Below are 27,085 nucleotides of genomic sequence, written 5' to 3' on the forward strand. Positions count from 1 at the left end.
GCATTAAAGTAATGCTGGCAACAACAATTGTAAATAAGCTGTTTCAATTCACCAAATTGGCTTCTTATTGCATCAAAATGTGAAACCGCCACAAAAAATAATTCAACAAAGACGCAACATCAACCAAGAGGGGTTTCTTCTCAAATATTTCAGTGGAATTGTTTATTGTTTAGGTAAGATCTATTTTTGTTGTGCACTGAGATATTTATTTCACTCTAACAGGCAGTTCTTTCCACCATGTGCAGAACACGAACCCAGAGCGAGGCCACAGTTTGACTGAGGACAGCACTGTCTGTCCAAACAGAAGCAGTCAGATAACACTGTTGCTTTTCAGCCTGCATTTGAAAGCTATAAATTGATGCGCCACATAAAAACAGTCATAGTAATTAGTTCAAACCAATTTAGATGCAGTCAAACGATCTACATTGTGCATTATTATGAACATCTGTGCCTGAAGCTAAACGGCAATCTAGCACAAGGAGACAAAGAACTGCACAACAAGAATCCACTCAAATTTAGTAAAGACACTACTAAAATATAGTCATGCGAGAGGAAACCTCTGAGAGAGTTTGGTTGCAACGGTGTTGAGTTAAATTTAGAGACTGTGGTCAAAAGGTACAACAATGAACAGGCACTGAATGCAGCTGGGTTAAGAACAGATCACTGATTTTCACATCAAAACAGACCAACAGACAGTGCCACTATATATAAGGTATACAGAGAGCACACTGAGTGGTGCTACAAGTGAGCTACGGACACCTGGTGTGAGTAATTCATCGAACTGAAGTGGAGCTTTGAAGAGTCACGTGACAAACTTCAATAAGCAGCTTCACTCTGATGTGTCGGACTCCTTTTCTTTGCAATGTTGTTTTCTTCTACCAAGCTCTCAAGGCTGCAGTCAACATGTAACTTCTTGTATTTCCTCAAACGAACAGCAGACAGGCCTGCAGCTCATCTAAGAGTGTGTTTTTACTGTTTTGTTTCTTTACAGTTCTTCCTTGACATTTTTGCCTCCCCCATTGGGCATTTTCTTATCATTGAAACAGCACAATGAGAAAGAATGAGACTTATCAGCACTTCTTATTTGCTGGTGCATAATTTGCATTTCACAGACAAATGTAAAAACCAGCACATATGTGGTTATATACAGTACAAATCCAACAAACGCTTTGAGTCGTGTCAAAACATTCAAAAGCAGTTTACAAAATACCACGTTGTACATAGAAAATCACAACTCTAGGCAAAGCCATGCTGATCAAAACACACACGACTTGATCCTCGCTCTCTCTCACACACACACACACACACACACACACTGTAAGGCTTTTGGGTTTCATGCGAACACCAGTGACATGTTCATGCCATGCAGCTGTTACTCACTGCGACACCAGTGCTCTAATCTCCTCTTAAGTTACATTTAATACGTTAACATGCACACTATAGTTGTTTTTCTGCCAGTATTGTGGCTAAGGCAAATGCCTGCTTGCATAAATAGACAGGTTTTTTTGTTAATGTAAACTGATGTTTTGACTTTGATTGAAGAGTAAAGAAAGTGACCGAAATGATGCTAGTTTCCTCGCGTAAAAAAGATAAATAAAAAATTAAGTGGAAGCAGAAGCTGGAGCACTTTCTCAAAGCTGCAGCTTTAATTGCTTGGATGAAATCCTACGGATGCTACCTCAGAGAAAAGAGAGGAAAATTTGACATAAGTGACTGACCAAGCTTGGAATTTAAAATCGGCATTTCTGCACAGCAGAACAAAATTATAACTTGTCAAAATCTCATTTAACCGGCTTTATTCACCATCTGTGCAGCGGAAGCTAAACACCAAGTGGTTGTAAGTAAGGAGGTTGGTGTGGAGTGAGGAAAGCCTGTTGCTTAGTTGCACAATATTTAATCAAGGTGCTCACACTGGATGAAGCATGTTGACATGCTGCAGTGGGAACATCCAAACAGCTGCGTCAAAACCACTAGAGATCTCATCAGTAAAGTAAATATACGTATATCAAACATTTGAAGGAATTTTCTCATCTCCACTGTGGGAACATGTCCTTAGTTTCTCCATATTTATTTACTCAAAACCGGTTTTAATGCCAAAGAAGTACCTGGAGGTTAGAATCGACAATGCATCATGCACTACAGAAAATCTCCCCTGATAGTTATTTCTGCCGGCAATTGATCAAATCTGAAAGATAACCAAGAATATTTAAACTATTTCCAGAAATAATCACATATTAAAATTGTTGTTCCAAGCAACGTCTCAATGGCAACCGATAATCAATGGATATTAAAGAAGAGTCTATGATGGAGCCAGAGCAGAGCGCACTGCCTATGGCTGATGGATGGAATGGTAAACCCTAGTCTGTGTTCAGCAAGCCAAAGAGAGGATGGATATGTATTTAGTAGCACTGTGGAGCAATGACACACACAATGTTTGCTTGTGAGAGTACAGGCAATAAAATTCACATTCGGCCGGTAAAATTCACATGACACCATTGACTGTCAAACTTGATTATGTGTCAGGAAGTAATTGATGAAGAAGAGGCCGCGCTCAATGTTTAACAAGGTGGATTTTGGGGATTAAAGAATTGAATGTCACAGAGAACCAGGGTACGAAATTACAACCGGAAATCCTTTTTTACAGGACATTTCTGTAGTCTTCAGTTCATGTTTAACCAAATTCAATCTTGCTGTCTTAATCAGTCTTATTATGATTGTAATTTTTTTTTTTTTTATTGTGCATGCAAATGCTGCCGCTCCTCGGTTTGTCCGTCACACTCCCATGTAGGAGGGGAGCCACAGGGACTGGGATCAAAGCATCCTTTGGGCATCAGGATGTAGTGCTACTTCAAAGAGCATATCGACTCACAGAAGCATCTCCGTGGCCAGCACATGGTGACGCTGATGTAGGATAACACCCTGCATTGATGTGTATTTCTTTCAAAGACAAAACCACTGAGGGTGCAGTGCAGACGAGGACACATGGACGCAGGCTGATTCACAGGTGTAGTCCGACGTTTGAACTAGACCTGGCCGAGGAAGCCGGCCGGGCAATGGATCCAAAACAAAACAAGGAAAATCTTTCATCTGTTGTATACATCTGTGGTTGCCAAGTCCAGCTCAGTATAACAAATAGCAGACTTTTGGGAGAAGGACCGGTAAAAATTTGTCCACATGAGTCAAAGGATATTTGACCTTTGTGCAATTATATTTTTTTAATTGCAGATTGAAGCATTTTTCCTTTAATTAGTCGGTTTAACTCATTTAAAATTCGGGATCTTCCTCTCACTTTTTAATTGTTTCACTGGCTTTGACGATTGAGATAAACAGGGTGTAGAGAAACCAATTTAAACGTGGGATATTTCTGTTGAAATTAGTTGTTTGCCTCCTTTGACTTCGGGGTCATGCAGCTTTAAATCCCAGAGAGCAGCTTTGTCAGAGGCACCTCTCGTTCACCCAGCAGTGTGTCCCTCTTGAGGCTGGTGCCTTTGTTCACAACCTTGAACTTCACCGAGAGGTTCTTCACCTGAATCGAGCTGATCGAGTCAAAGAAGAAATCCTCGTTGAAGGTCGGGTTGCGGCTGTTCTTGATGATGTTGCTCCTCTGTTTCTGCAGCTTGCCGGGGTTCAGGTAGACCGACACACAGCAGTTGATGCTCTTTATGTCAAAGTGTTTGTCATACAGGCTTTCTGCTGCAAAGATGCGGATGAGCAGACGGGAGGTGCTGGAGTCGTAGTTTGCGCTGATCCTCACGGTCCCGCCTTTGTGCAGGTTGATGGTGTGCTCCCGATGGAGGCCGTGGTCAGGAGCTCCAGCGCCGACTTGCAAGGACGGGACGTGTAGCCGGCGCTGAACATTGGGGCTGGGCTCAGCTGAGCTGCACTCATCGGTGGAGAGGGAGCTGTGGCGGGCAAAGGTCCGCTTGACTTTCACGACTTTGGCCTGCGTCTCATGCGTGAAGATCTTTAGAAGAGAGGCAGAGCGAGAGAGCAGAGGAGAGCTGAAGGGGGAGGACTCAGCTGAGGAGCAAGTGTCGCTCTCTCCACCGCTAAAGTATCGGTAAGGATTCATGTGAGAGGTGTTGAAATCTGCTGGATTCAAGTGGTTTCCTGCCTCGCTGCTTTTGCCTGTAGACTTCCTCTGTGTATTCGGGGAGGTGATGGGACTGGTGAGCTCGCAGTGAAACAGCGACTCTTTGCGGCGGGTGTGGGGGCTTTCCTTCAATGTTGCAAAGCCATAAGACGTCTGAGTCTTGGGGACATAGGGCAGTGACATCGCAGTCTGTGACTGTGGGTCTGCATTGGTGTCTCCTGTCACAACATCATCTGCACTTTCAATTTGTATAATGTGCCGGTTTGCCGCCCTCAGTAGATTCTTTGTGTCTCCTGCGAGCTTGGCTACCAAACGTGGGCTTCTCGGACTGCTGATCTTCTTCCCGCTGCCGATGGTCTGCTCAGATGTGGACGGTTGCAGGCACTCTTTGGGCTTCACATTGAGAACCTCAGGCTCAGCAGGGCAGCTGACCAGCTTTGGAGGAATGAAAAAATCTGGGATCTTGTCTGGGGTGAGCACATTGCTGTAGGGGACACCTTTCTTGTCACCATTCTCCCCCTGTCGCAGCACGCCAGCCTCCACTGAACCACGGATCTTATCAAGAACCCACATGGTGCCAGACAGTGGGGATGTGTGGAGTGGACGCAGTCAGGTGTTTCTGCAATTAATAACACAGAAAGGTGGGGAGGGAAGTAAATGATCAGAGAAGAGTCACTCCACAGGGAGACGTGAGATAAAAGTATCACCTCTGTGCTGTAATGCTAGAACCCTGCCTGTGACTAAACTGAAGCTTTTTACTGAATTAAGATGGAAAAAAAAAAAAATCATTGCAGTTGTAGCTGAAGGATTTCGACCTCAACTTTTAAAAGAGATTCACAGCATACACAAGAGAACAAAGACTCCCATAAAGATGCAATTCAACTTGAAAAAGGCTTTCACTGCACAGTTAAAACTCAGTTACCACTAATCCATTAGGCAACAATCTGAAATATTTCAGGCTGATAAACAATCTCAACTTTTCATAGACTAAAATTGTCCTTTTGAGAGCGAGAGCGAGAGAGCACGGCGACTTTAATGATGTAATTATTGTGTAGTAAATACAGCATCAACCTAAAAATAGACGGACAAAATGTCTCATTTTCCTTTCTTTGTAGTCCAACTTTTCAATAATTAGACTTTTTTATAGGTTGTATTCTTTATTTTACTGTCTGAGCTGCCCTCTCTTCTCTTCATTTATCTGAGCTGTTATATACAGGTTAGAACAATAAAGTATCGCCTTCTTCACGGTCTCATTTTTAATATTTATGTACACAGTCTCAATGTTTGAAAAACATATCGCATGAAGCCTAAAGTCAATTTCTAATAAGGTATCATCGTCATCCCGTTTGGAAATCAATAAACTGAGCACAGAAAGTTGCATTCAATGATTCACTTCAACAGGTGCGAGGATATTTCAGCCTCTGCGCACCACTCATCTTCCAAAACCTCCAGAATGTACGCTGAAATGTCTAGAAATAAACGGTTCAAATCCTAAAAAAAAATTCATAAACGAGACACTTACATCTATATGGGAAACGAGACCTTCCTCCTTTTGCTCTCCTTTGCATTGGCTCCGTCGGTAACAGGTGTTTTATTTTTTTGTTTTTTTCCTCCGGTAAGCCTGCGCGCTGCGCGGCGCTGCTCTGCGCTCTCAGACGGTCTCCGCTCGGAGCGCCTGCTCGCACCTTTATAGGCGCACCAAGGTGAAGCCGACCAATAAGATCAAACTGTGTGTTTCCTTGTTCCCCAGCAGAACCAGTTAGAAAGTGACAGGTTACATGTGAGAGACAGAGGACCTGTGCACGGCCGTCATTCAACAACAGCCGTGCTCAACAGGTGTTTTATATCAGAATTGACCTCAGTTGTGTTCAAAACAACCACAGGTGGAAAAAGTGGGTCTTAGCATTTATATAGTTTAACTATTACCACTGCTCAATTTGTTATGAATGAATTCACAGTTCTTAAAACACTGAAGTGAAAGCTCTTTGGTCAGCAAGTGTCAGTTACTCTCTGATTGCTTTTAAATGCACCGTCAATAGCAGACGTTCAAATGAATCTCAGTTGGTGCAACAGAACAATTGCTTCGAGGTGCCAGTGTGTGTTGGATAAAGGGGTATAGCCTAGAATGGATTATATAATTTGGATAACAAATGTGGATATAAAGCAGATTTGTTTTTGTGTTAAAATAATAAACTTATTCAAACATATTGTATGATTTTATTAGATTGTAAAATTGTATAATAAGCCTATTGATTTATATTGTCTTGTGTGTCGATTCTGTTTCTGGGTGGTGGCATGATTTTATTAGTAGCAAAGTAGATTACAGATTATCTTACTTAAGTTTGAGGACAATTACATATGTCAGTAAAATATTAATTAAAGTACCCAATTGATACTGAATCACAGTAATTATTTTTGACATTAATAGCTACTAGATGAGCTTCATCTTTAAAACAGATTTTAAGACTTTTAACAAGAGTAGAATTAAATTGTATGCCTTTTGGCGAGCTCAGAAAGTTTTTGCACTGCTGCCTCTTAATAGTCAGACTTTCAAGAGAAAGGTAAGAAGAGATGCGACATTTTCCAGATTAAACCTCATTTAAAGGGTGGAATTTGAGGTTTGAACACAGCACTCAGTACCTGGAAAAATCACAAGTCTGATCCTTCCACCATGAGAAAGCACATGTAACTGAGCGGGTGATATGCGCCTGTGTGCTGCTCGGTGCATGTCAATTTGTAAGCAGGCTTTTTTTAGTTTACGTCATCTTTTTTTGGGGGGGGGGGGTGTAAGTTTTAAACCATCTGATCGGTTTCCCTGGAAACTTTGCTATGGCAACAAATACATTTGTCTGAAATTGGATGGGCACCCCTGATTTCATTGATCTGAAGGACAAAAAGCTCTTTACTCTCCAGATCTGGTTTTGAGCCACATGCCGGAAACCTGTTGACTGGTTGGGCCATGCTGCTTGAGCAATACTGGCATGCCACTGATTTAACGCAGAAGCAATTGACTGCACTGGCAAGTCATGAATTGACATTTCTAGTGAACAGGATAAGTGTCAAGGTCGCTGCAATGAATTCTTTAGGAGTGTGATGCCACAGCTAATTGGAAACGTGTACAAACAAATCAGAGTTTCTCTTAAAGCCAAAACAAATGTGACAGCACCACGTGACAACGCAAAAAGGAAAACCCTAAATGTTTGGCACATACAGTGAGGAGATCATGTGAATCTGCCAGGCAATGGGAAGTATTTCACTGACATGATTTCACTCATTTCTTCTTTTACATGTGCAAGTCACTACAACTCAATACCAGCTCCCTCTTTGTAATCACATTTATCCTCTCATGAAAAGGACATTTGCTCAGTGGCGGGAGAGCACAAGGGGTCACAGTAAAAAAAAAAGTACATCATTGTGTTTTTAAGGGTAAAAATCTCTTTTACAAATTGTGGTTTCCACTGAGGCCAAATTAAAATCAAAAGACCAAACCGTCACCAAACCACTGTTCTTACAATTGAAAACTTTAAAATTCATTGACCTTGTTGAGTTTAAAACTATTCAAATACTGTTTAAAGCAAAGAATAACAAATTATGTGTAGAGATGATTCAATTATCAAACTTAATACAGTTTAATAAAATATCAAGAGTTGCTTCTGGCAAGGTACAGGGTTTAGTCACAACAGTGAGGGTTTGTGGATCTTATGGGGTCGTATTGTTTGATTGATGGATGTAAATCTGTTGTACTGAAATGCCACTGGAGATATTTGAGTTGTCAGCATGTTGATTCTAAGAAAATAAATATTGTGTGACAAAAGAATGTTTTTATGACAGTGATGTAAAGAGGTAAGATTGAGTATGTTTTTTCTTCTTCTTCCCACCCCCAAGATTGGCCTATCTGGTCAAACAGAGTGTGTTGTCCCTAAAAATATTTAGTTTCCTTTTTTCTACGTGTTCTAAATAAAGAGTGATTCATCCATTCATTTCCTCTCATTGTGGGAGAGCAGAATGTACTTGTAAAAGTCCAGTTGACAGAGGTTCACCTGAATGACAGTTCAGGACTGAGATATTTACATATATATATAAATAATAGTATGCATACACAAACCAAGATAGGGAAACACAGTCCATGTGTGCACACTAGTTGTTTGGCTACTTTGATAGCGCCGCAAAAACAGCAAAATCCGCCAAAAACGTACGGGCAGTGCTTCAAATATTTGTGGAAATTGTTCACTAAGAATAATTCACAAACTGAAATTGGTTGTGTGCTCAAAGGGACAAAATTAGCACAGACATTAGGATTGGGAAGTGTAACTGTATATCTTAAGGTGACTTGGATATCAAGTGTCCAAAGTCAATATAAAAACACAAATATCTACCAGTGTGACACATCAGATAATAGAAAGGTTTCTGAGCGACACCTTTGAATTACACCATATTAGGAGCTGCTAAAAAAAATTAAATGTACCTTGAATGTTGGGGAATTTATGCTCCAGGGATACAATAATAGGATCAAATTTATTATAGAGCTTTATTATTGACATTCAGAGGCACTTGTGCATACGCAATATTTAGCCATCTATATGCAAACTTTCCATGAATGTTTACGGAGGTATATGAGCTTTTGGATTTTAAGAAGAGTCTTCCCACGTGACCAGATCATTTCAGCCTGAAGTGATGAGGACCACATCAGGACTGTATTTCACATAAACCATATCAGCCATCAGAGCGAGGAGGAGATAATTACCCATCTTGGCTTCAGAGGTCCTCCAAGATGTAATTGCCTGATGTGATCAGCCTGTGAAAAGAGCCACTTACAGCACCGTATAGATTGCAGAGGCACATTTAAACCCCCGCACTGTCATCTGTTCTCTAAAAAAAAAAAAAAAAAAAAACAGGAACCCGGGCTCAACCGGCATTAAAGTGAAAAGTGTTGAAAGTCTTATTTAAATGTGTCAGTTCCTACTTGAAATGTGGTAGCTCTGCTCAGTTAGCTGTAGTGGTGACCCACAGATGAAAATGGCGAGCAATTTATTTCGAAAATATGGAGTTTAAATTTGAACCAAACATCATTGTTGCTATTCCCAATCCAGGAGCCTAATATATAAATATAGACATATTTAACCAGAATTTACTTATTCAGTATTGTATGGTAGACGTCATAATCAGGACTTCACAGTAGTGAATTGGTTGATGGTATCACCTGAAACAGCCCGTCTTATATACCTGGGTAAGGGCCCTCTCTGTAGGGAGTTTGCATGTTCTCTGTGTACCTCGGAGATAACTCACACATACACATGCATTTTTATTACCATCATTTGTATTATTCCATATCAAATTTTAAATGTCATTCTCAGCGTCTCACTGTGGAGTAGCGCTGTTCATTGTGTGTGCAAGCTCTTTTCCTTGTGCTCCGAGTCTTGTCCCACAGTTCAGTTACATAAGTATGAAGCGCTTCATGTCTCCATTAAGACCACGGGTAACGGTTCGTCTGTCTCTGTTGTGATGGACTAGTGACCTGTTCAGAGTATAACTGATCTTAAACTCTAGTTAGCAACCCTCAAAATGGATAAAGTGGTATAAAAAGGTGCTTCGATTTCGTAAACAAAATGCATTTATTTTCATTGTTGAAGAATACTACTACTGGCCCTCAGGTGATGGACACAATATATATAAAAAAAAAAATGAATAATTTGCCGGACAAAACTGTGAAAGCGGTTGTAAGCTATGGCGTGACCTCTTTCCTGCTGACGTCCTATTGCCTTCCTGGAAAGACAAGTAGAAGCTGAGCAGGAGACGCATAAAAGCTCAGCAGGAGGTGCAGTGTACCTCCAGATCCGCTCCCTCTGTCGGCACTGTGTGTGCTTTCGCTCTTTAAATGTACGTGGTAATCCAATTATAGTCAAACAAGCCAAAAAAAAAACGCAGAGGTTTGACACCCAAGGTTAATTTTTATCCCATTTTCTCTCATTGTTGCCGTTTGCCTTTCTGCCTCCCTGTCAGCTTGTTCCCACCAGCCCCAAAAAAAACTCTGTTGCCTTGGAGACGTCTCATACACTGTCACATCGACCAACTCCACATCAATTAACTCATCCTCCTTTCATCTCACATTTCTTCATCTCTCTCGTCTATCACAGGTGTTTGCAGGCCCCGGAGGGTTTGGATTCAGTCGTCTTCTCGTCAACAGCAAATATTCACTCAAGTAAAAGTATAGAAGGACTGGATCTGAGGTGTTGTTAGTCACCTGTGGTGTGATTTAATACTGTATAAATGCCTGTCAACACTTCAAAGTAGAGGACACGTGCTCCAAATCTCAATGACATTTTTGGTATCTAATCAGGCTGGTTATGAGAGAAGTTCAGGCAATAAGTCCTTAGAAAAAGAAAAATAGTGGGGAAAATGATGAAGCACTGAATACGTGAAAATCTTTGTGGCAGTTTTGTTTTATCATTCATCATCACATAGTATTTAGAAGTGTTTACATCATTAACTCTTGAAAATCCTTTCAGTCTGGCAGTTTGAATGACTTGCTGGAGTGACCACAGGCTGTATAGTCTGGCTGCAATCAGCAGCCGGGTTAATCAGCTGCAGAATCAGACAACAGGTATAATCTCATATAAAAACACCAGAGGAAACCACAGAGGAAGAAGCAATTCCAGCAAATGCCTGGACCATTGGAGTGCCTTTCTTTTTCTGGTCTACTGAACTGGCAGTTGGATTGGAAACACGGAGGGCAAAAGGTTGATTCTGTCACTGCAGGATTTAATTTTGATGGACTGAGCGGCAACAATGTTTATCCCTGTGAGGAGGGGAGGCTGGTGGGGTTAGTTAGGAGCTGGCAAAGTTTGTAAAAATACAACTGTAGAAAGGTGATGAAATTACTGTGAGCTTTCAAAGATGCTATGCAGTATACATAGTGTTGATCTGGTGATTTTTAATTTTTTTATTGTGGCCCTTCATAGACAAACGGTTTATATGTTCAAGTGGCAAAGACAGCATGCAAATTGGTGTCTGTGAAACAAAAGCTTTTCTTGTTTTTTGAACGAGGTAGCTTCATTTTTCCAGTGTCTCACGTTTACCTGCGCTGTGTTAAAAAACAAAACAACAAGATAACAACACTATTTAAATCACCACCATCAGACAAAACCTGTAGAGAAATAAAAGAACTTGACCGAGGAAAAGCAGCAGGAACAGAAGCTCATCAACACCACGTAAAGTACTAATACTTCATTAAAAAGAATCCACACTGAGCATATGTGAGAAGAATCTCTGGCTTTGAATGTCACAGTAGTCTTGGTCTTATGTGGCAGCCTTGGCCAAATTCATTATCCAGCCCCATTTAAAAAATCACATATCCAATGGGTGAAGTGGAAATGACTCATTTTGACACTTTAAAATGAGGCGGTAAAATACCCATACAAATTATTGTCACGTTCAGAGTCAGAAATACAGTACTCCCATTTGATAAAGACCGGATTAACCTGGGAATCTGACTGCAGATGTGACAAAGGTGTGAGCAGATGAAACCAGCTGAATAATAATCATCAGATACACTAAAAAACATTTTTGAAGCGTCTCTGAACTGTACAGACGACTGAAAGACGACCGAGTATAACCAGTAATGAGCTGTTGCTGCCCTCTAGTGGCACAAAAATAAGACAATTATTTGATTAACAGTTGTATAAGATTATTCAAGTGCCAATAAACAGCTGAAAGTGACCTGAATAGTGGGCCACTACTAGACACAAATACATTGTGTTTGTAGAGAACCTTTCAGGAAACTCAAAGACACTTTACATCTTCACATTAATTATTTGATTAACTATAAAATCAACAAGCAGAAAATAGAATAACATCGTAAAAACAGTGATTAGAAAACATAGCAGAAGCTCGTACTTGACTAAATCTACTGAGAATAATTCTGTCAGTTTCAAACCACAAGAACAATAAACTCATGAAAGATTTTGGGGAAACGTTTTGAGCTCCTTACGATCTCATTAAATGTGAATTTATTAGTGCAAATAAGCATCCTAAGCTGTGGTGGCTGTAATTATACTGCAGAAACAGGGCAATATTTTACCCTATAATAAGAATTGTCAGAGTTAAGAGAGAAGAAGAGTAATCTTCTGAACTCCATGGTTCTAACCAAAGAACAGATTTTTACAACAGCAGGATGTTTGTTTTTTTATAGGACAAACAAAATAGTACAGACCTATAATACATTGCTCAGCTATGTTGCCTTGATGAATTAAAATCTATAATATAAAAGAAAGACACATTTCTAATTCATGTTAGCATTTTCAAATGCTTCTTCTCCACAAGGCAAAAAGGTAAGAAACACAGGACATGTTTTATTGCATGTAATGCAGTATGAGTGAATTATAAAGTGTCTCACTGAAGTTTGCTGAATTTGAAAATGACAATCAGTTCATCCTGACTCAGTCTAATACAAACTACTGTTGCATTAAAACAGAAAAGCAAGTTCTACCATTTGAAATGCATTAAAGGCAGTTCTGGGGTTTGAAAGTGGGCAACCACAATTAACTTGGCAACAAATACAAAACCACTCTTCAAGAGTCCTTCAATTTCATATAGATAAGACACTGATTTATCTTGAAACACAATCAGCCATAACAGCAGGACCACCGAGATGTGCAAGTTTTGGGTTGTTTTTGTTTTTTGCTGCTGCTCATTAGTTTTTACAGATGTCTTTGAGATGTCATTCAGAGAAACACGGTAAAGTTGTATTAACAAATTTCACAAAACGTAGAGCGAAGTCTTACCTTTGTTTCTTCTAAGCTTGTTATTCACCTTAGAGAAGGGAAAAGAAAAGAGGAAGAACACAGGTCCACAAGACTGTCGGACAAACAAGAAGTCGGTGTCAGAAAATCTTTCAGTGTCTCTCAGGGGCCTCGGGGGCCTCCTCTGTACTGGGTACAAATCTCATCATGCACTTCGGAGAAAGAACTACAAAGAATGTAAAAGTGAATTTTGTCATACCTCTCAGAGCAAACCCCGAGCTTCAATCACTCATGCCACTTCTAAGCCTGTAAGAGAACATCGGAAATACAAAAACCAATAAGAGTTTTGATTTTCCACAACGGATGATAAAATGACAGAAATCACTCAACATCTAATAAACTGTTTTATTTCAGATCTTAAATACATTCAATATCCATAAGGAAAAAAAATAAAAATATTAAGAAAAAAAAAATCAAGTGATCATCAAAATATCCACATGTGCATATCAAGGTAGATTGTAAACAGTCCTTTGAAACCAGACAGGGAGACTCAGCCAGCAAAGGATTTGTTTGGTGTCTTTGTTTTTCCTGAGGTTTTTTTCTTGTAACTGCTGGGTTTTGTTATTTTGCTGAAAAATCCATGATCAGAACATTTTGGACAATAGAGGGATAGGGAAAATTATAAAGGCCGTTTACATTGACAAAATCAGCAAAGAAAAACCCACCCACCAATCTCCCAGACAAAACTGAAAGGGAGAATCCTTTGCAGGCCATGAGGTGAATAATGGACAAGTAAGATTGTTATTTATGTGCTCAGTGAAGCAGTGATCGCTGTCTGGCCTTGATTCTATATTGTTTTGTTTAAGTTTATCAGTTTGAATATATAACTCATATACGAGACAGAAAAGCATTACGGCTCACACCAAAATTTGAAAAGGATATAACAAAGGTGTGCCACAAAACAAATCCTCAGCCAAGTCACAACAGATTTAAATGAACAAAGTCCTAACGTTTGTTTTAATAACTTTAGAGAACACCAACAGCAGACCTACAACCAGACAAAAACCTGAAGAACCACATTCTCCTCTTCATACCCAGTCAAAGTACCTTTCCCATTTTGTGTTTCTGCACACGTTTCTCAGCACATCTTAAAAACCATGATTGGACACATGGAAACAATCACAGTGAAGTCGATTAGACCCTTGGAAATACTGTTGGGCGTGTCTTGGATCTGCAGCAGAGGCAGACTAGAGACCGTCTCCGACAGCTTACAGCAGACTTCGGTCTACATGTTCATCAGGCCAGTTTCATTGTCCTGAATCACTCGCGCGGCTACAGGAGCTCCATCCGAGGTCACATGGTTCATTGATTCACGTGAGTCAAGACGCCTCAACAATGGAGCTAACGCTGGAAAGTTGTGCTCCCGTTAGTGGGAATCCTTTAATTTAAAAAAAAAAAAAAAACTGTTGCAAGACTCAGTGGCGGCGTCGAGGTTAGAAAAGCAGACGTGGGTACAGAAGTTCTCAGGCTTCAATCCCACTGCTGCTCCTGAAGCAAGACCCCTGACCCCCATCAGGTGCAGCCCACTGATCCTAGCATGCGTGAATAGGATGGAGTAAATGCAGAGAACTAATCCCTGAGGCAATCAAAGTACGCTTTCTTTGCTGTACCACATTCAAAACACTGCGTATCAAGTAAGCTCAAGCACAATCTGCATAGGTTTTTTTTATTTTATTTATATCTTTTACAGTAATGAGAATTTATTGACAGCAGCGGTGACCTCAGCAAACCGTCTCCCAGTGCATCCAGGCCACGAGTAACGAGTGTTCATGTGACGACGGTCTGCACGGCCGTGAGCTGAGAACATTTGTGGGAGTCTGGTCTGCATTCCAGTCTTCACTCTGGACAACAAGACTGAAGACGGAGAAACTGACAGCCCAGATAGCAACCCCTAGTTTAAAATGACGCACTTAAGTAGCCAGGCAAAAAAAAAAAGATGGCAGTTGGTCCCCACTAGTTAACATCTGGGATACATGGTAGCATGGGAAGGCACAAGGGATTGTTACCAGCTTCATAAAAGCTGAAACTTTTCATGTATGCAACACCGCAAGCCCAGCATTCACCATGAGCACAGCTTAGAGGTGGAAAAGATACAGCTTCATAAAAAACACAGAATATCAACAACTTTCCTCAAGAATCATCGCTTGCAATAGTTACAATTTGATTTAATTTGAATCTGAAACGACCTGTGGCTTTGTCACGACACAAAGAGACCTGTGCCGAGTGGTTAGGAGAGGAATTAAAATTCGGTCCTTGGTTCAGAGACGGGGTGTTAAAAGGCTCTGAGCTGATCCAAGAAAGGACGCTGGTCCAGGGTTAGGGAGAGTGGCGGTGGGTGGTGTGGTGTGGTGGTCAGGAATCCTCAGTACCCGAGTCATTGTCATCACAGTTTAAGCCTCCTGTGTCCTCTTCCTCCTCCTCTTCCATCTCTTCCTCGTCATAGTAGTCGTCGTCGTACAAGAGGTTGGAGCCGTCGTCCGGGAGTGGCACTGGAGTGCGAACGCAGTATTCGTCCAAAGTGACGGGAACTTTGACACCATCTCGCTCGGCATCAGCTCTGGTCGCCTGCACCTGCTTTCTGTGAGACAAGTGGGCGGGGGGGGGGAGGGGGGGAGGGAGTCAGACATGGCTGCACAGAGATTTTTGTCCACATGGGTGAAAAGTGTTCCAACCCGACCTGATGATTTCAATGTATTCCTTGTCCCTGCCCTTGCTCTCTCTCCACTTGCGGTACATTACAGACGCGTCGACGTTGGCCGGGGAATACGTGTTGGGTTCATTCAGGAGAGAGATGACACTGAGCAGGATGGTCCTTGGAGAGACGGAAAAAAGCAGAGTGAGATTCTAGCTTTATATAGAGGAAGGGGAAGTAAAGAGGAAAATGGCATTGCAGAGAAGATCAAGGCAAGAAACGGGAAAATGAATGGAGGGAAGGTAAAATGCATGGTCAAAAAAAACTAAAGACATCAGGATCAAAACAACCCGACAAACACATTTGTCCATTGCTAATATTTGATCAAGTCAAACCATTTATATAGCACTTTTTATACAATAAAAATCAGCACAGTCCTTCACAGGGCAAAGATGGAGCTCCAACTCCAATATTACTTCACTGGAAACAAGCGATCCCATGTTTTCCCTGTTGATGCACAGCTCTCTGGTGACCTCTTGAGGCTCACAACACACATTGTTTTTAATTAAATCCAGTAGATTTCAGACAATGGGCAAATGTGGCTCAATCTTGTCATTTAAACTCTGGGCACAAGCGTTTAAACTGCACAGATTTGGTTCGCAGCAGCAGAAGGGAAGAAAAAAAAAAAAAAAAAAATCAGTGGTCTTGTTTTTATAACTGCATGATCTCTCACCAGCTGTTTGACAGTTCATCTCAGTACCTGGGCCAAAATGTGGAACCTTTATTTATTTAATAATCAGCTCTGAGGCTGCAAAAGGTGCATTATTGTGGAAACAACCATAAAATAGCTGATCAATTCTGTGGGTGTATGATGAAGAAAAGGGGAAGGCGAAGAAAGGGAGAGCCTGAGTAACGTGGGTATTAATAGAATAAGTCAAGTTTAGAAGGAACATCTTGACTGTCAGATCTCAAATCATCAGCGGGAAACCGTCTCAAGACTTATGGTACGGACAGCGGGACTAGGGCATTAGAAAACGGGTGAACAAGTTTAGCACATTTCTGCTGGTTTAATACCAATTTCCTTTCTGAAATGTCTAATTAGCATGAATCCATTCACGGCTTGTGCATGTACTACTCATTGATACTCAAACGCATGTAGAAAACGCAAGCTGGTGGTAGTCGTACCATAACAAATGTCCAGTGGGTAAAGAAAGTAAACTTCCATACTTTTGGGGGTGAAATTGAAAGAACGTAAACAGACAAAAGAAATCTGGAAAAAAAATGTGTCACTGAAAAACGGGAGCGTTTTGCTGAATCTTAACCGACATTTGTTTGGACGTCAGTATTGCTTCATGATGAGAAGTACCTGACATTCTGCGTGGGGTTCCACCTCTCTGAAGGAAGCTCGCCGCTCTGTGGATCGTCGACTGGTGGGTGCAGGATAGAGATGCACACGTCGCCGTTCTGTGACACACACACACGCAGAAACGTTTGAAAGGGCATTACATCAACTCGACATGTAGCCAGAAGTTACACATTTAGAGCCGGCTCTCTTTACTGCAGTCACAAATACCTCATAGATGTTGGGGTGCCACATATTAGTGAGGAATCGGAAAGTAGGAGGAGAGTAGGGGTAGTCGAGGGGAAACTTGATCTGAGCCTGAGGAAGAGAAAACAAATTTTCAGCATCACGGCAGGCAGGCACGTCGTCTGTCCAACGGTTTGTCTGGAAGTTGTCATGACTTGTCCAAGTACACGACAACCTAAAACCGCCTCTACTAATCAAACTGTGTGAATTAAATCTTAACTCAAGAAGCCCTTAATGCGTCAAAGTGAGAATCCGGGCCAACGCATTTGAAAAATATTTTCTGAATGTAAATACATGACACAGGCGTCACAAAATACTCCTTAAATAGAAGTGAACGACTTTGTTTACATTAATTCACACTCTGCATGCAAACACTCGAGTCATCAGTTGAGGCTCTGTCAACAAAAGAACAGGACATAAATGTGGTTGAACAAGAGTAAACAGTGGTTCTTCACCAACAATGTACTTGATTTTGTCCACTTGAAAAAGACGTCAAAGCCACCCGTGAAAAAGAAAAGCCACTGGTAAGGAATACATTTTCACTACCAAGTCAACTACACAACAATTTCTCATGGGTGAATACAAATAACAAAACTGATATTTGTAAATAGGCAGCATGTGCCAATTAGCCATTTTAGGCACAGACTACAAATATCAGTGTCGGCTAAATAATTCTAAATAACCTTTGAGCAACTTCAATATTTTTTTCACCATTTCTTTGTTTAAAAAATTATTTTCCTTGAAGAAAAGAAACATCCATTTAACGCAAATTGCAAAGTGAATTCATGAACTAGAGAGAAATCTTAATTTGGTCCATCCTTCTCAGCACACTTTGGAGTTTTTAAATGGCACTTGCAGGGAGACCTTTAAAAAAAAAAAGAAAAATGAAAAACGGCCTCAACTCCATTCAATTCTCAAATATGAGCCATACATGCACTCGAAAGGAAAACTGAGGGCCGCTTCCTAAAAGCTTTCCGTAAAGAAACAAAAAAAAAAAAAGATTTGAATTTGCGGCACTGGCACACAGCTGATGAATGAAGATCAATCATGCTTCATCTATAAATAGTAGCAATGTAAACTCACTGCAACGCCGACCGAGGTGACGGACCATGGAAGAGCTAATGACAGTGTAACGCAATACAAGCTGGAGGAAGGGATAGATTGACGTTTGCAGTGCATTCAGCTGCAAAGCGCATGGATCTTAGTGGAACACTAGTGGCGTTAAGTTGGGGGGGGGGGGGGGGGGGGGGGGGGGGGGGGGGGGTAGAGACATTGCGTTTGTCCTCTCCAGCTGTCACTGCAACTAAAGACAGACAATCCACCACTCACTCACACCCGTGCTCTGCCATTATATCTTCTTACAACTAAAACCCCACCCAAATCCACTGTGTAAATCCTCTACGTAAAGTCCCTCCCTTTATTTGTGAAATTTGCCATGGGGGAGGTCGCAGTGTGTGTGTGTGTGTATGTGTGTGCTGGGGGGGGGGGGGGTCAGAACAAATATGAATGCTCTTGTGTTCTTCTGACCCTGACTGTACAGATTACACACATGCATATCACTCACAGCATGAAACCTCCTGCTGATCCCCTTGTCTCATATACTCACACACACACACTAGATCACATTTGCTGATTTGGCACGGTCAGCTGGTCCTCGCCACGGTGTATTCGGGATGCATGGGAACACGGAGTGGAGTGTGTGGCGGGGCAAGATAGACGGGATTTAACCAGTGTGTGGATCTATTCATGTCATTTTAGTTCATAGTCATATTATCCTCACTTTCTAAAGCTCTCAACACAGACTTCCCAATATGGGGATCCTGGACTCCCACTTCGTCCAGCAAGTCACTCTCATTCCTTCTGCTTAGGGTGCCTCCTCTTCAAACCTCCCTTTGACTGACAAACTTCTTGTGACCATTATCAGCTCGTGGACACACAGCCCTGAAGCCATTCAATTTTACACCGCCGTCATGCTTTTGACAGCTTTTTCTGCAGCAGGAGACAGAGAAACATGACAATCTTGGTCCAAAGCAGAATGTTGACGAGTGAATGCATCTCGTTCTGGAGGGTCCCAACATAATATAGTGACGAACTTGTAAACCGGTATGTGGAGCTCAAATGTCTATCACCAATCAGAACAAAAATCATTCAAATCGACAGAATCCAAGGCTGGCAACAAACTGTGCAATTTTACTAATCTTATCATTTCACAGCTCGCCACACTGTACGACATGTGTCGTATACTTTTGGGGACGACATTAAGTTTGCCTAGTGCAGACTGCATGATGAAAACAAGTTGAATTGCAGCCTAAGATGTATGTGACTCGACATGAATGTGCAAAAATAAATCATAGGCATGCGCTATCCGTCCACCAAAAAGAAACTGGTGAAGCATGAATGGAGTCCTCGTGACATTTATGCATTTGGAGATAAATCCCCCCCCCCCCCCCCCCCCAAAAAAAAAAAAAAGCTACTGCAGCCACATCTCTACCAGGCTGCTCTTTTAACACAGGCAGTCTTTGGTCATAAGACCATGACAACGACCCTGACATTGGTCTCAGTGTGATGAAGGACCAAGAATTTACCAAAGACATCGTCAGGATTCTCTAATGATCATCATCTTTCCTCTGGGGCGGCCAAAAATAGTGTGTAGCGGCCAGAAGGCTTTGCCTTTAAGACACACACCAGCATGTGGTGGCTGACATTCTGTTATACTGTGTTAACTGATGCAGATCGTTGGTTTTGAACAACAATCTTGAGAACAGGGTTAGAATGGAAAAAAAAAAAAGAAAAGAAAAAGGAAGTCCACAGTTTTGATGGCACATGCCAGAAATCTAGCTGCCCCTCAGCCAGTCTTGTGCAAACTTTTGGCTTGAACCCGGCACTCTGAGCAATAATAGCGGTCAGCAAGGGGGTGGGAAAGAGGAAGGAGGGTGAAACACCACTACAGTAAGCACTTCTTCCAAAACGGTGTAAGATTTTATCCATCCACCACCTGAGAACACAAGCAAAGGGAACTTTAGTCAACCTAATGCCGGGCATTAACGCAAAAGAAAATAGTTGGTACGTTTGTTAAAGGCAGAAACAACAATACAATGAGGTGCAAATTACATACACTGATATCATTACCAATATGACATATCAGAATCTCGTACATTGAAAGTATGACTTCATTTTGAATTAAATGGTAGCTAAACATTGAATAGTTGGGACAGACCCTGCAAATAGCTGGGAAGTACCAGTAATTGGCATACATAAAACAAAATGGAGAAGCATTTGTCAATTTACTGGGCCACTTCAGTCAAATGCAGAACAAATTATTTTGTTGTTCACATTTACATTAAAAAAAAAAAAAGAAAAGAAAAAAAATGCCTACAAGTCACATTTTAGTTGGTCCTGTGACTTGTATTAAGAAGTGATCTGTATATCAAAATATATCAGTATGTACCATATGTGACCACGACATAGCCCCGTAACAACAAAATGCTGCTATACTGGCAGAAAAAACCTCCAATACTGCCATATGTCACCAACAGAGCAGGTACAATTTAGCAAAAAAGATAAGGCTAAACAGAATTTAAAATACATAGTGCAATGTACACACACAGCTGAAAATGGAAATGGAGAAGCAGAACGTGACTATAGAAAAGCAGAGAAACTGAAGTATACAAAGTTAAATGTGGGCTAGAAGCATGATGGCGAGAGCTGAAGGAACAAATTCACAGTTGGTTCTCGATCAGCAGCAGCTGGCTGAGGTTTATCAAGCAAATATAAATGGGCATTACAGACCAGTGCAACTTGTGCTTTATTCTTTTTTTGACAGAAGCAACACCTACTCAGTTGTTACTTTGGAAAGTACAGTAAGCATATGCATTGGATGGCTTGACATTCATAACTCATGACCTCATAGAACAATGAATAAACAGCATTTACAATCAAAGGTGCACTACTCTGCCATTAGAGCAGCCGAGAAGTGCCAAATAAGACTGACAATACCAAAGTTACAGAATTCATCAGCACGTTCTCCTTGATTGTGACCCAAAAAGCAGTATTGGCGAGAGAACGGAAATAGGAGTGGAGAACGTACCCGCCCCCCTGGAAAATTACAGCACCGTGAACGAAACCAGGTCAATGCAAAGACACTTAGCTGAACAAATCATTCTGCACTCCTCTGTGCACATCTTTACTGTCTCTACAGACCTCCCACACAATTATCCTGCACAGTACCAACACTAACCTTGAATGATGGGAACACGGTCCCTGTGCAGAACACATTGCATATAGACTATCAAACATTCATGTCCCAGAGGAAATCATACTCATCCTGAACACATAATGTTAACCTAAAAAAATTGGAAGTGCTTCACCATATTCTTGCCCTAAATATATTTTCCTTTCACCTAAACTGGATCAAGAGCCATTTTTTGGAATCACAACATCGCCTCAAAATTTGCAAAAACAGGAGTGGAAATTTTATTATTATTATTATTTTATTTTTTTTAAATGGCCAGGCGGCAGCGAATCAGCTAAAACCTTTTTACTTTGGGCCTCACCTGCTCACAGCAGGTTCTGCTTTCAAAAGGGACCAATGCAAGGAAGCCGAAATTCCCCCAAGCCCGCTCTTGTTTCTCTCAGACACTGCCAGAGGGGGGAAACCTGACTCCAGCGGCTCGTCGAGCATGGCTCAGTCAAGCCGTCAACAGCCAGAGTGGGATGTGTCGATCATTCCCTCCCCGCCACAGAAAGGCCAACATGAAACTCGTACAAACGATGTGACGTACAGCCGAAAAGAAAGCAGGCCCAGAGACCCAGCTCTGTTGATCCTTTATCATTGTCAAAACAATAAACTGGCCCTGGCAATGATCAAAGTGCAAATTGTTGATTTCTTGAGTGACAGCGGGTCTGAGCTCACAATTGATTTTTAACTTGGTTTATCATATCAAAGTCAAAAGAGTGCACAGTGCACGCTTCCGTCTCTCTGGAGCACAACACTGAAGCAGGAACAAAGTGGAAGCGTAAGCAGGGTCACAAAGAAATCTATGTCAGTTTACCAACAGCGAGATATCAGAGGACTTTAAAAAAAGAAAAACAAAAAACAAAAAAAAGTATACGGTACCATTGGGCTTTAATTTTTAGAAGCATTTGGTCGATTCTTGACAGAGTCAAAAGTATAATTAAGTCCAAATATCTGACAAGGTTATGAAGGAATGTGCATATCTACAGTATGCCATGTAATGTAAAGCCTGTTGAAAAGCATACTGCCATTGATCCATGGAAAGTACAATAATTGCTTTTAGATTATAGAGGAGTGACTTGTTCTGAACTGGGGTTTGAAGAATAGTTCTGTTGTATTCTAATATGCAGGAAAAACGGCCCCAAATCAGTCAAGTTTCAATATTTTAATCAGAATTGCAAACATTTTCCAACATTGGCCATGCCCAACCAATTATGTGCCTCAATAGTATGACGTGTCAGGAATTAAAAACAGAATACCTTTCTTGTGGTATGTTTGTCAGAAAATTAAAAAAAAAAAAAAAAAATAAAGTACAGAAAAAACTTCTAAATGTCATTTCAGGGCAGCGACCACTCACTCCACTTTTAGCAAGGGACTACATTAGGCCGTTATGGTTGTCAAATGAGTTATTTTATAGAAACAAAAGTTCCATCGCTGTTCTTTCCCTTGCCTCACATTTCCACAAACGAAGATAAAAAAAAATGATTATAAAGTCACCCTTTCACTCAATTTTAACTATCGAGCGCAAGACTGATCGTAGTAAACTATAGACCCTGGAGAGGATTTGCCACATCAGTCACTGATTGTGACGGCTGTGACTGAATAAAGCATCTTTTATAAACCTCATAATCTCAACACAAAGTTAGTTACTGTTGTAACACTGCTGAGCCGAGCCAGCTCAGTCCGTTTTAGCCATATTACAAGGCCATAGCTGGAAGTAGGACAAACGGACCCCTTCCCACAGGACAGGGCCTGAAGAAAAACTTGACAGAGTAGAGCAAAACTAAGACATGTCCTGGCAAAACGGAACGACTATAAAACCTGGAGGAGAACGGTCGGCTCATTTACAGTGTTTTCTCAGGCGCTACGGATCCAGGACAGTTATCTAATCTTGTTTGAATGACATTTCAATATGTCTCGGTTCACTGTGCACCTCCAGCCACGCCGTGTTCATCATGGTGTGACCCTTTGAGGGCAACACCCAAGTGAAATGTATGCCTGACTCAGCCAAGTTTCACGTGACGTCAGTAACTGTCCAGTTTCACATCAACGCCCAGGAGTGGTGTGTGTCAGCTTTTTGTTCGGGTTACGTGGTTAAAAACGGGGAATATGGCAAACTGGTTGGATGGAAACCCAGCACAAAACACAATGAGTCACAACCATGCAGTGGATTTCACAGCCAGACGGGGCATTCCTGGCCCAACAAAGGAATTCTCTACACAGCACTCACACAGACACACCAAACACGGCCTACAGAGGCTGGACCGGGCCCTCGCTACATGTTCACTGACTTGCAAAAAGCTGGGGGCAAAGGGAAGATGCGTCTCCAAAGCAGAATCTGCAAATTACTGCGAGGCTTTAAAGATCATTCTAACATGAGAAGCCGTGAAAGACAACAGCCAGCTAGAAATGGAGCAGGGTAAATTTGATTAGTTTTGTTCGGTGGAATCTGTTAGTAGTCTGAACCAACTCAGTTGGGAAAGTGTCAATAACCAGGAAGGAACAATGATAACTAGTAGTAACTCACAGGTCCATCAGAATCTGCACATACATGACGAAACATGTGCCAACATTTTGGAAAATCCTCCATTTTTGAGGCCCAACTACATGAGCTAAAACATTAACAGCAACAGGAGCAGGGGGCATTATAGCGGCATCGTGTCCAACAATGTCCGGCATATGCTGCACAATGAGTGCTTGTGCCTTCATTAAATGTTTACATGAGACTGATAAATAATCATAGGCAATGTGAGAATGATAACTGAATGAGGCCAGTCGATACGGCAGCTTACAGAACAAGTTATTTTCCATCAGTTTGTCTCGACCGATTTCAGAAGCTCTAATGTCACTATATTAAGATCACAATGTAAACCATGCACTCTGTCGTCACAGTCAGATACAGGAGCCTGCTCTCTGTACACGGGCGCTCTCTTTGTATACAAACAACAAAATAACTAAATCAAAGTCAAGTCTAAGGCACAACTGTTCGGGATGTGAGACATGGTGTTTTCTCAAAGTGCTCAACAGGACAAATAGCCACATAATCTTGAGAGTTTGAAACAATCTCCTCAGGGTTGTGAAACATCTAACATGGATTACGCACATGCTCACTCAGGTTTGAACTAAAATTTAAAACTATCACTTGTGGCACCAATTGTCCTGCATCACTGCAGATTTTGAGTGTTTCAGCTCATTACCACAACACATCATTAAGGGCAGTAATTTTATAAATTCTGATGGACAAATTACTAAAAAAGACTGAGAACAAGACGACAGGGTGGCTCCATGAAATGGCAAGTAAACTGGTCAGAGGTAACCGGAACATAGATCCATTGCTTTTCCTCGGGGTGTTTGTACTCTGACATGAGTAAGTTGTAGTGGACAAGAGGTCAGAGCTGAATACCACATCACTACACACACTGCAGCTGTGGATCAATCTTAAAGACGCTTCCTTGTAGGACGAGTCCTTGGAATCTTTCATCTTTGGAAGGTCTTCACAGTATTCAGGTTTAAACCGTAATGTTGATTATTACGTCCAGAGATCTAACTCTACTCCGAGAAGTAGTTTCTGGTCCAAAGTGACATAACAATAAAGATGTGGCACTTTCCAATTGTGAGATTCTGAGATGGGTTAAATGAAGTGGAATTCTCTCTTTTTGTAGAGAATTGCACAAATAATCTGAAGGAGACATAACGTCCCACCAAAACAGCTGCAACATTAAATTTCATCTTGAAAGCATGAATATGCTCGATGAGGAAGATACCCAAGTGGTCGATTCTACTGCATCAATAAATATTTATAACGAGAACAAACTGGAGAATGAAAGTTGACTTCAGAGCTCATCTTGTCAAACTGTAGACGCAGGTGCCATTCGTGAAGACTGGCTGCTTTAGAGTGAATTAGGGAGGAGAAAATAAGCAAGCAGTTCATTTTGGCAGCAGATAACACAAAGCGAATTACTTAATTAGTTAGGGCTAACGTTCTGGAGGTGTTTATACCAACAAGAGTAACTTTGTCAAGCCTGGTCTTGTGCCGACTGGCCTGCGTAAATCTGTACATTTACGCACAAACAAAGCGACTGGAAGGAAAGTTCCGGGTGTCTGTGAGACTGCGAGGAGTGAAGTGATTAACCCGAGACTGGGCGGAGTTGATTTAAAGTTCAATAAAAGCAGCATTAATCGTTATTCTGAGATGATCGGACAAGGGGCGGCGTTCGGGGCGGGCGATGAGCCTCAGCTGAGGTTCCTGATCGGACCACCTGAGGGCTGCGGCTCAACTCGGAGCTGCGATTCTATCGCCCAAAACACGCCAACGTGGGCTAAAGTAAAGAACAATAGACCGACTGTTAGCTCACATTAGCCAACTCACCTTAAAGTACCCCCCCACGTAGAACGTGTTCGGGGGTCCGAATATCGCCACTTCCCAGTTGTACATGTCCGACTCGTCCACCAGAGTGATCTTGAAGCCTTCCAGCGGCTCGTCCTGGAGGCTCTTCATCTCCAGCATCAGCGCTTTCTGGGAACTGGCGACATGGAGTACATGCTGGGCCATGTCGCACCTCGGCTGGCGCAAATACAGCCGCGACACCGAGGGGAGTACGACAGAGAGAGACGCGGGGGCAAACAGAAGCCGAACGTGGAGGCGCCTGTACGCAGCTGTACGGTACCGTGTGTCGGGGCGTCTCCGCTCAGTCACAGCCGGTCACCTTTCCTGTGGACGGCCGCGGGGAGCCCCGGCTTTTAAAGTCCATCCGGAGCTCCGGCAGTCAAGATACACTCAGTGGGAGCAGCACATCCGGCCACTCCTTCACAATACAACCGTGTTTTTAAATAAGATTTAAATGGAAAACGACAGATTGTGTCATTAACCACATGGTGATCATCATCACAATATTAATTACTTTTCATCTCGAGGCAGCTTAGAGTTTATTCGTAATTTCCTCATACTAGTATCACTGAAGTCAGATTTTTCTTGTGTTTCCGTTTTATTTGAAAGCAAAAGCAGCCGTTTCCTCAACAACACATGTTATTTATCATAGCTTTTTAATTCTCCCGTCAAAGAAAATCTAGTGAAATTTTCAGAATTTTCTACAAAGTATCTATTATTTAGAAGAATGTTGTGTTTTTATGGAGAACATCCTCTGATTTCTGAAAAAAAAAATCATTGAATTGTAAAAATAGTTTTTAAGAAACATTATTTTACAATCCATAAACTCTGCTCTATTTTACATTTCATCATTTTCGTTTCTTCATATTCACATCACATTTCCTTTGTCTTTTTTTTCAAAGCAAAAACATATTTCCCCTACTACACACATATCGCAATGTGATTTACAACATTTCACAATAATCATTCTAATTCTTTTCAGTATTTGAAGGACATTTCGCTAAAAAAAAAAACTTTATTAAATATCAAGATATCTGCAAACATACGAGCTATTTTTTTTTTTAAATGTTTTCTGAATATGAAAAACATTTACCCAAGAAAATATTACTTTGATGTTACTCTCATAATTATTAAGACAGTATATGGAGTGCACTATTTTTCAATTTCTTTTATTTTCTATATTTGTCCCAGTTTTACCAAAATCGGATTTTCTTCGAATGTTTCATTTCAAAGCAAAAACATTTCTCCATCATCACATATCTGAAAGTTGTGGAAAACGTTTCTGAACCACTATTCTCTCTCCTCCTCCTGCCAAAAGCTCCATCTTCAACATGCTTTGTCAAATACTACTCA

At 41.3% G+C, this 27,085-nt stretch overlaps 2 protein-coding genes across 5 annotated transcripts in view; both read right to left on the reverse strand.

Moving 5' to 3' along the window:
- Positions 1-26,124, reverse strand: part of cdc34a (cell division cycle 34 homolog a) — an 88,496-nt gene extending 62,372 nt beyond the window's left edge. The window contains exons 1-8 of one of the 4 annotated variants that reach the window (XM_080473592.1): positions 25,715-26,124; positions 17,097-17,183; positions 16,890-16,987; positions 15,569-15,703; positions 15,261-15,469; positions 13,091-13,137; positions 12,874-12,901; positions 10,521-10,675 (exon numbers count right to left, since the gene is read on the reverse strand). In XM_080473592.1, the coding sequence (XP_080329718.1) occupies positions 13,121-13,137; positions 15,261-15,469; positions 15,569-15,703; positions 16,890-16,987; positions 17,097-17,183; positions 25,715-25,897 (729 nt within the window). In that variant the 5' untranslated portion in view covers positions 25,898-26,124 and the 3' untranslated portion in view covers positions 10,521-10,675; positions 12,874-12,901; positions 13,091-13,120. Of the gene's footprint in view, positions 1-10,520; positions 11,175-12,873; positions 12,947-13,090; positions 13,138-15,260; positions 15,470-15,568; positions 15,704-16,889; positions 16,988-17,096; positions 17,184-25,714 lie in introns of those variants that run through there. The other 3 variants (XM_080473591.1, XM_080473593.1, XM_080473594.1) reach the window with 3 other exon arrangements.
- On the reverse strand, positions 2,738-5,754 carry LOC308115810 (C2 calcium-dependent domain-containing protein 4C). The gene is made up of 2 exons (XM_080473589.1): positions 5,616-5,754; positions 2,738-4,712 (listed from the first exon to the last, which is right to left on the reverse strand). Exon 2 carries the CDS (start codon positions 4,664-4,666, stop codon positions 3,413-3,415), a length of 1,254 nt encoding a protein of 417 aa, XP_080329715.1. The 5' UTR covers positions 4,667-4,712; positions 5,616-5,754; the 3' UTR covers positions 2,738-3,412.
- Positions 26,125-27,085: the final 961 nt, after the last annotated feature.

Source organism: Lipophrys pholis (assembly GCF_963383615.2).
Source record: "Lipophrys pholis genome assembly, chromosome: 10".
NCBI classification, from domain to species: Eukaryota; Metazoa; Chordata; class Actinopteri; order Blenniiformes; family Blenniidae; genus Lipophrys; species Lipophrys pholis.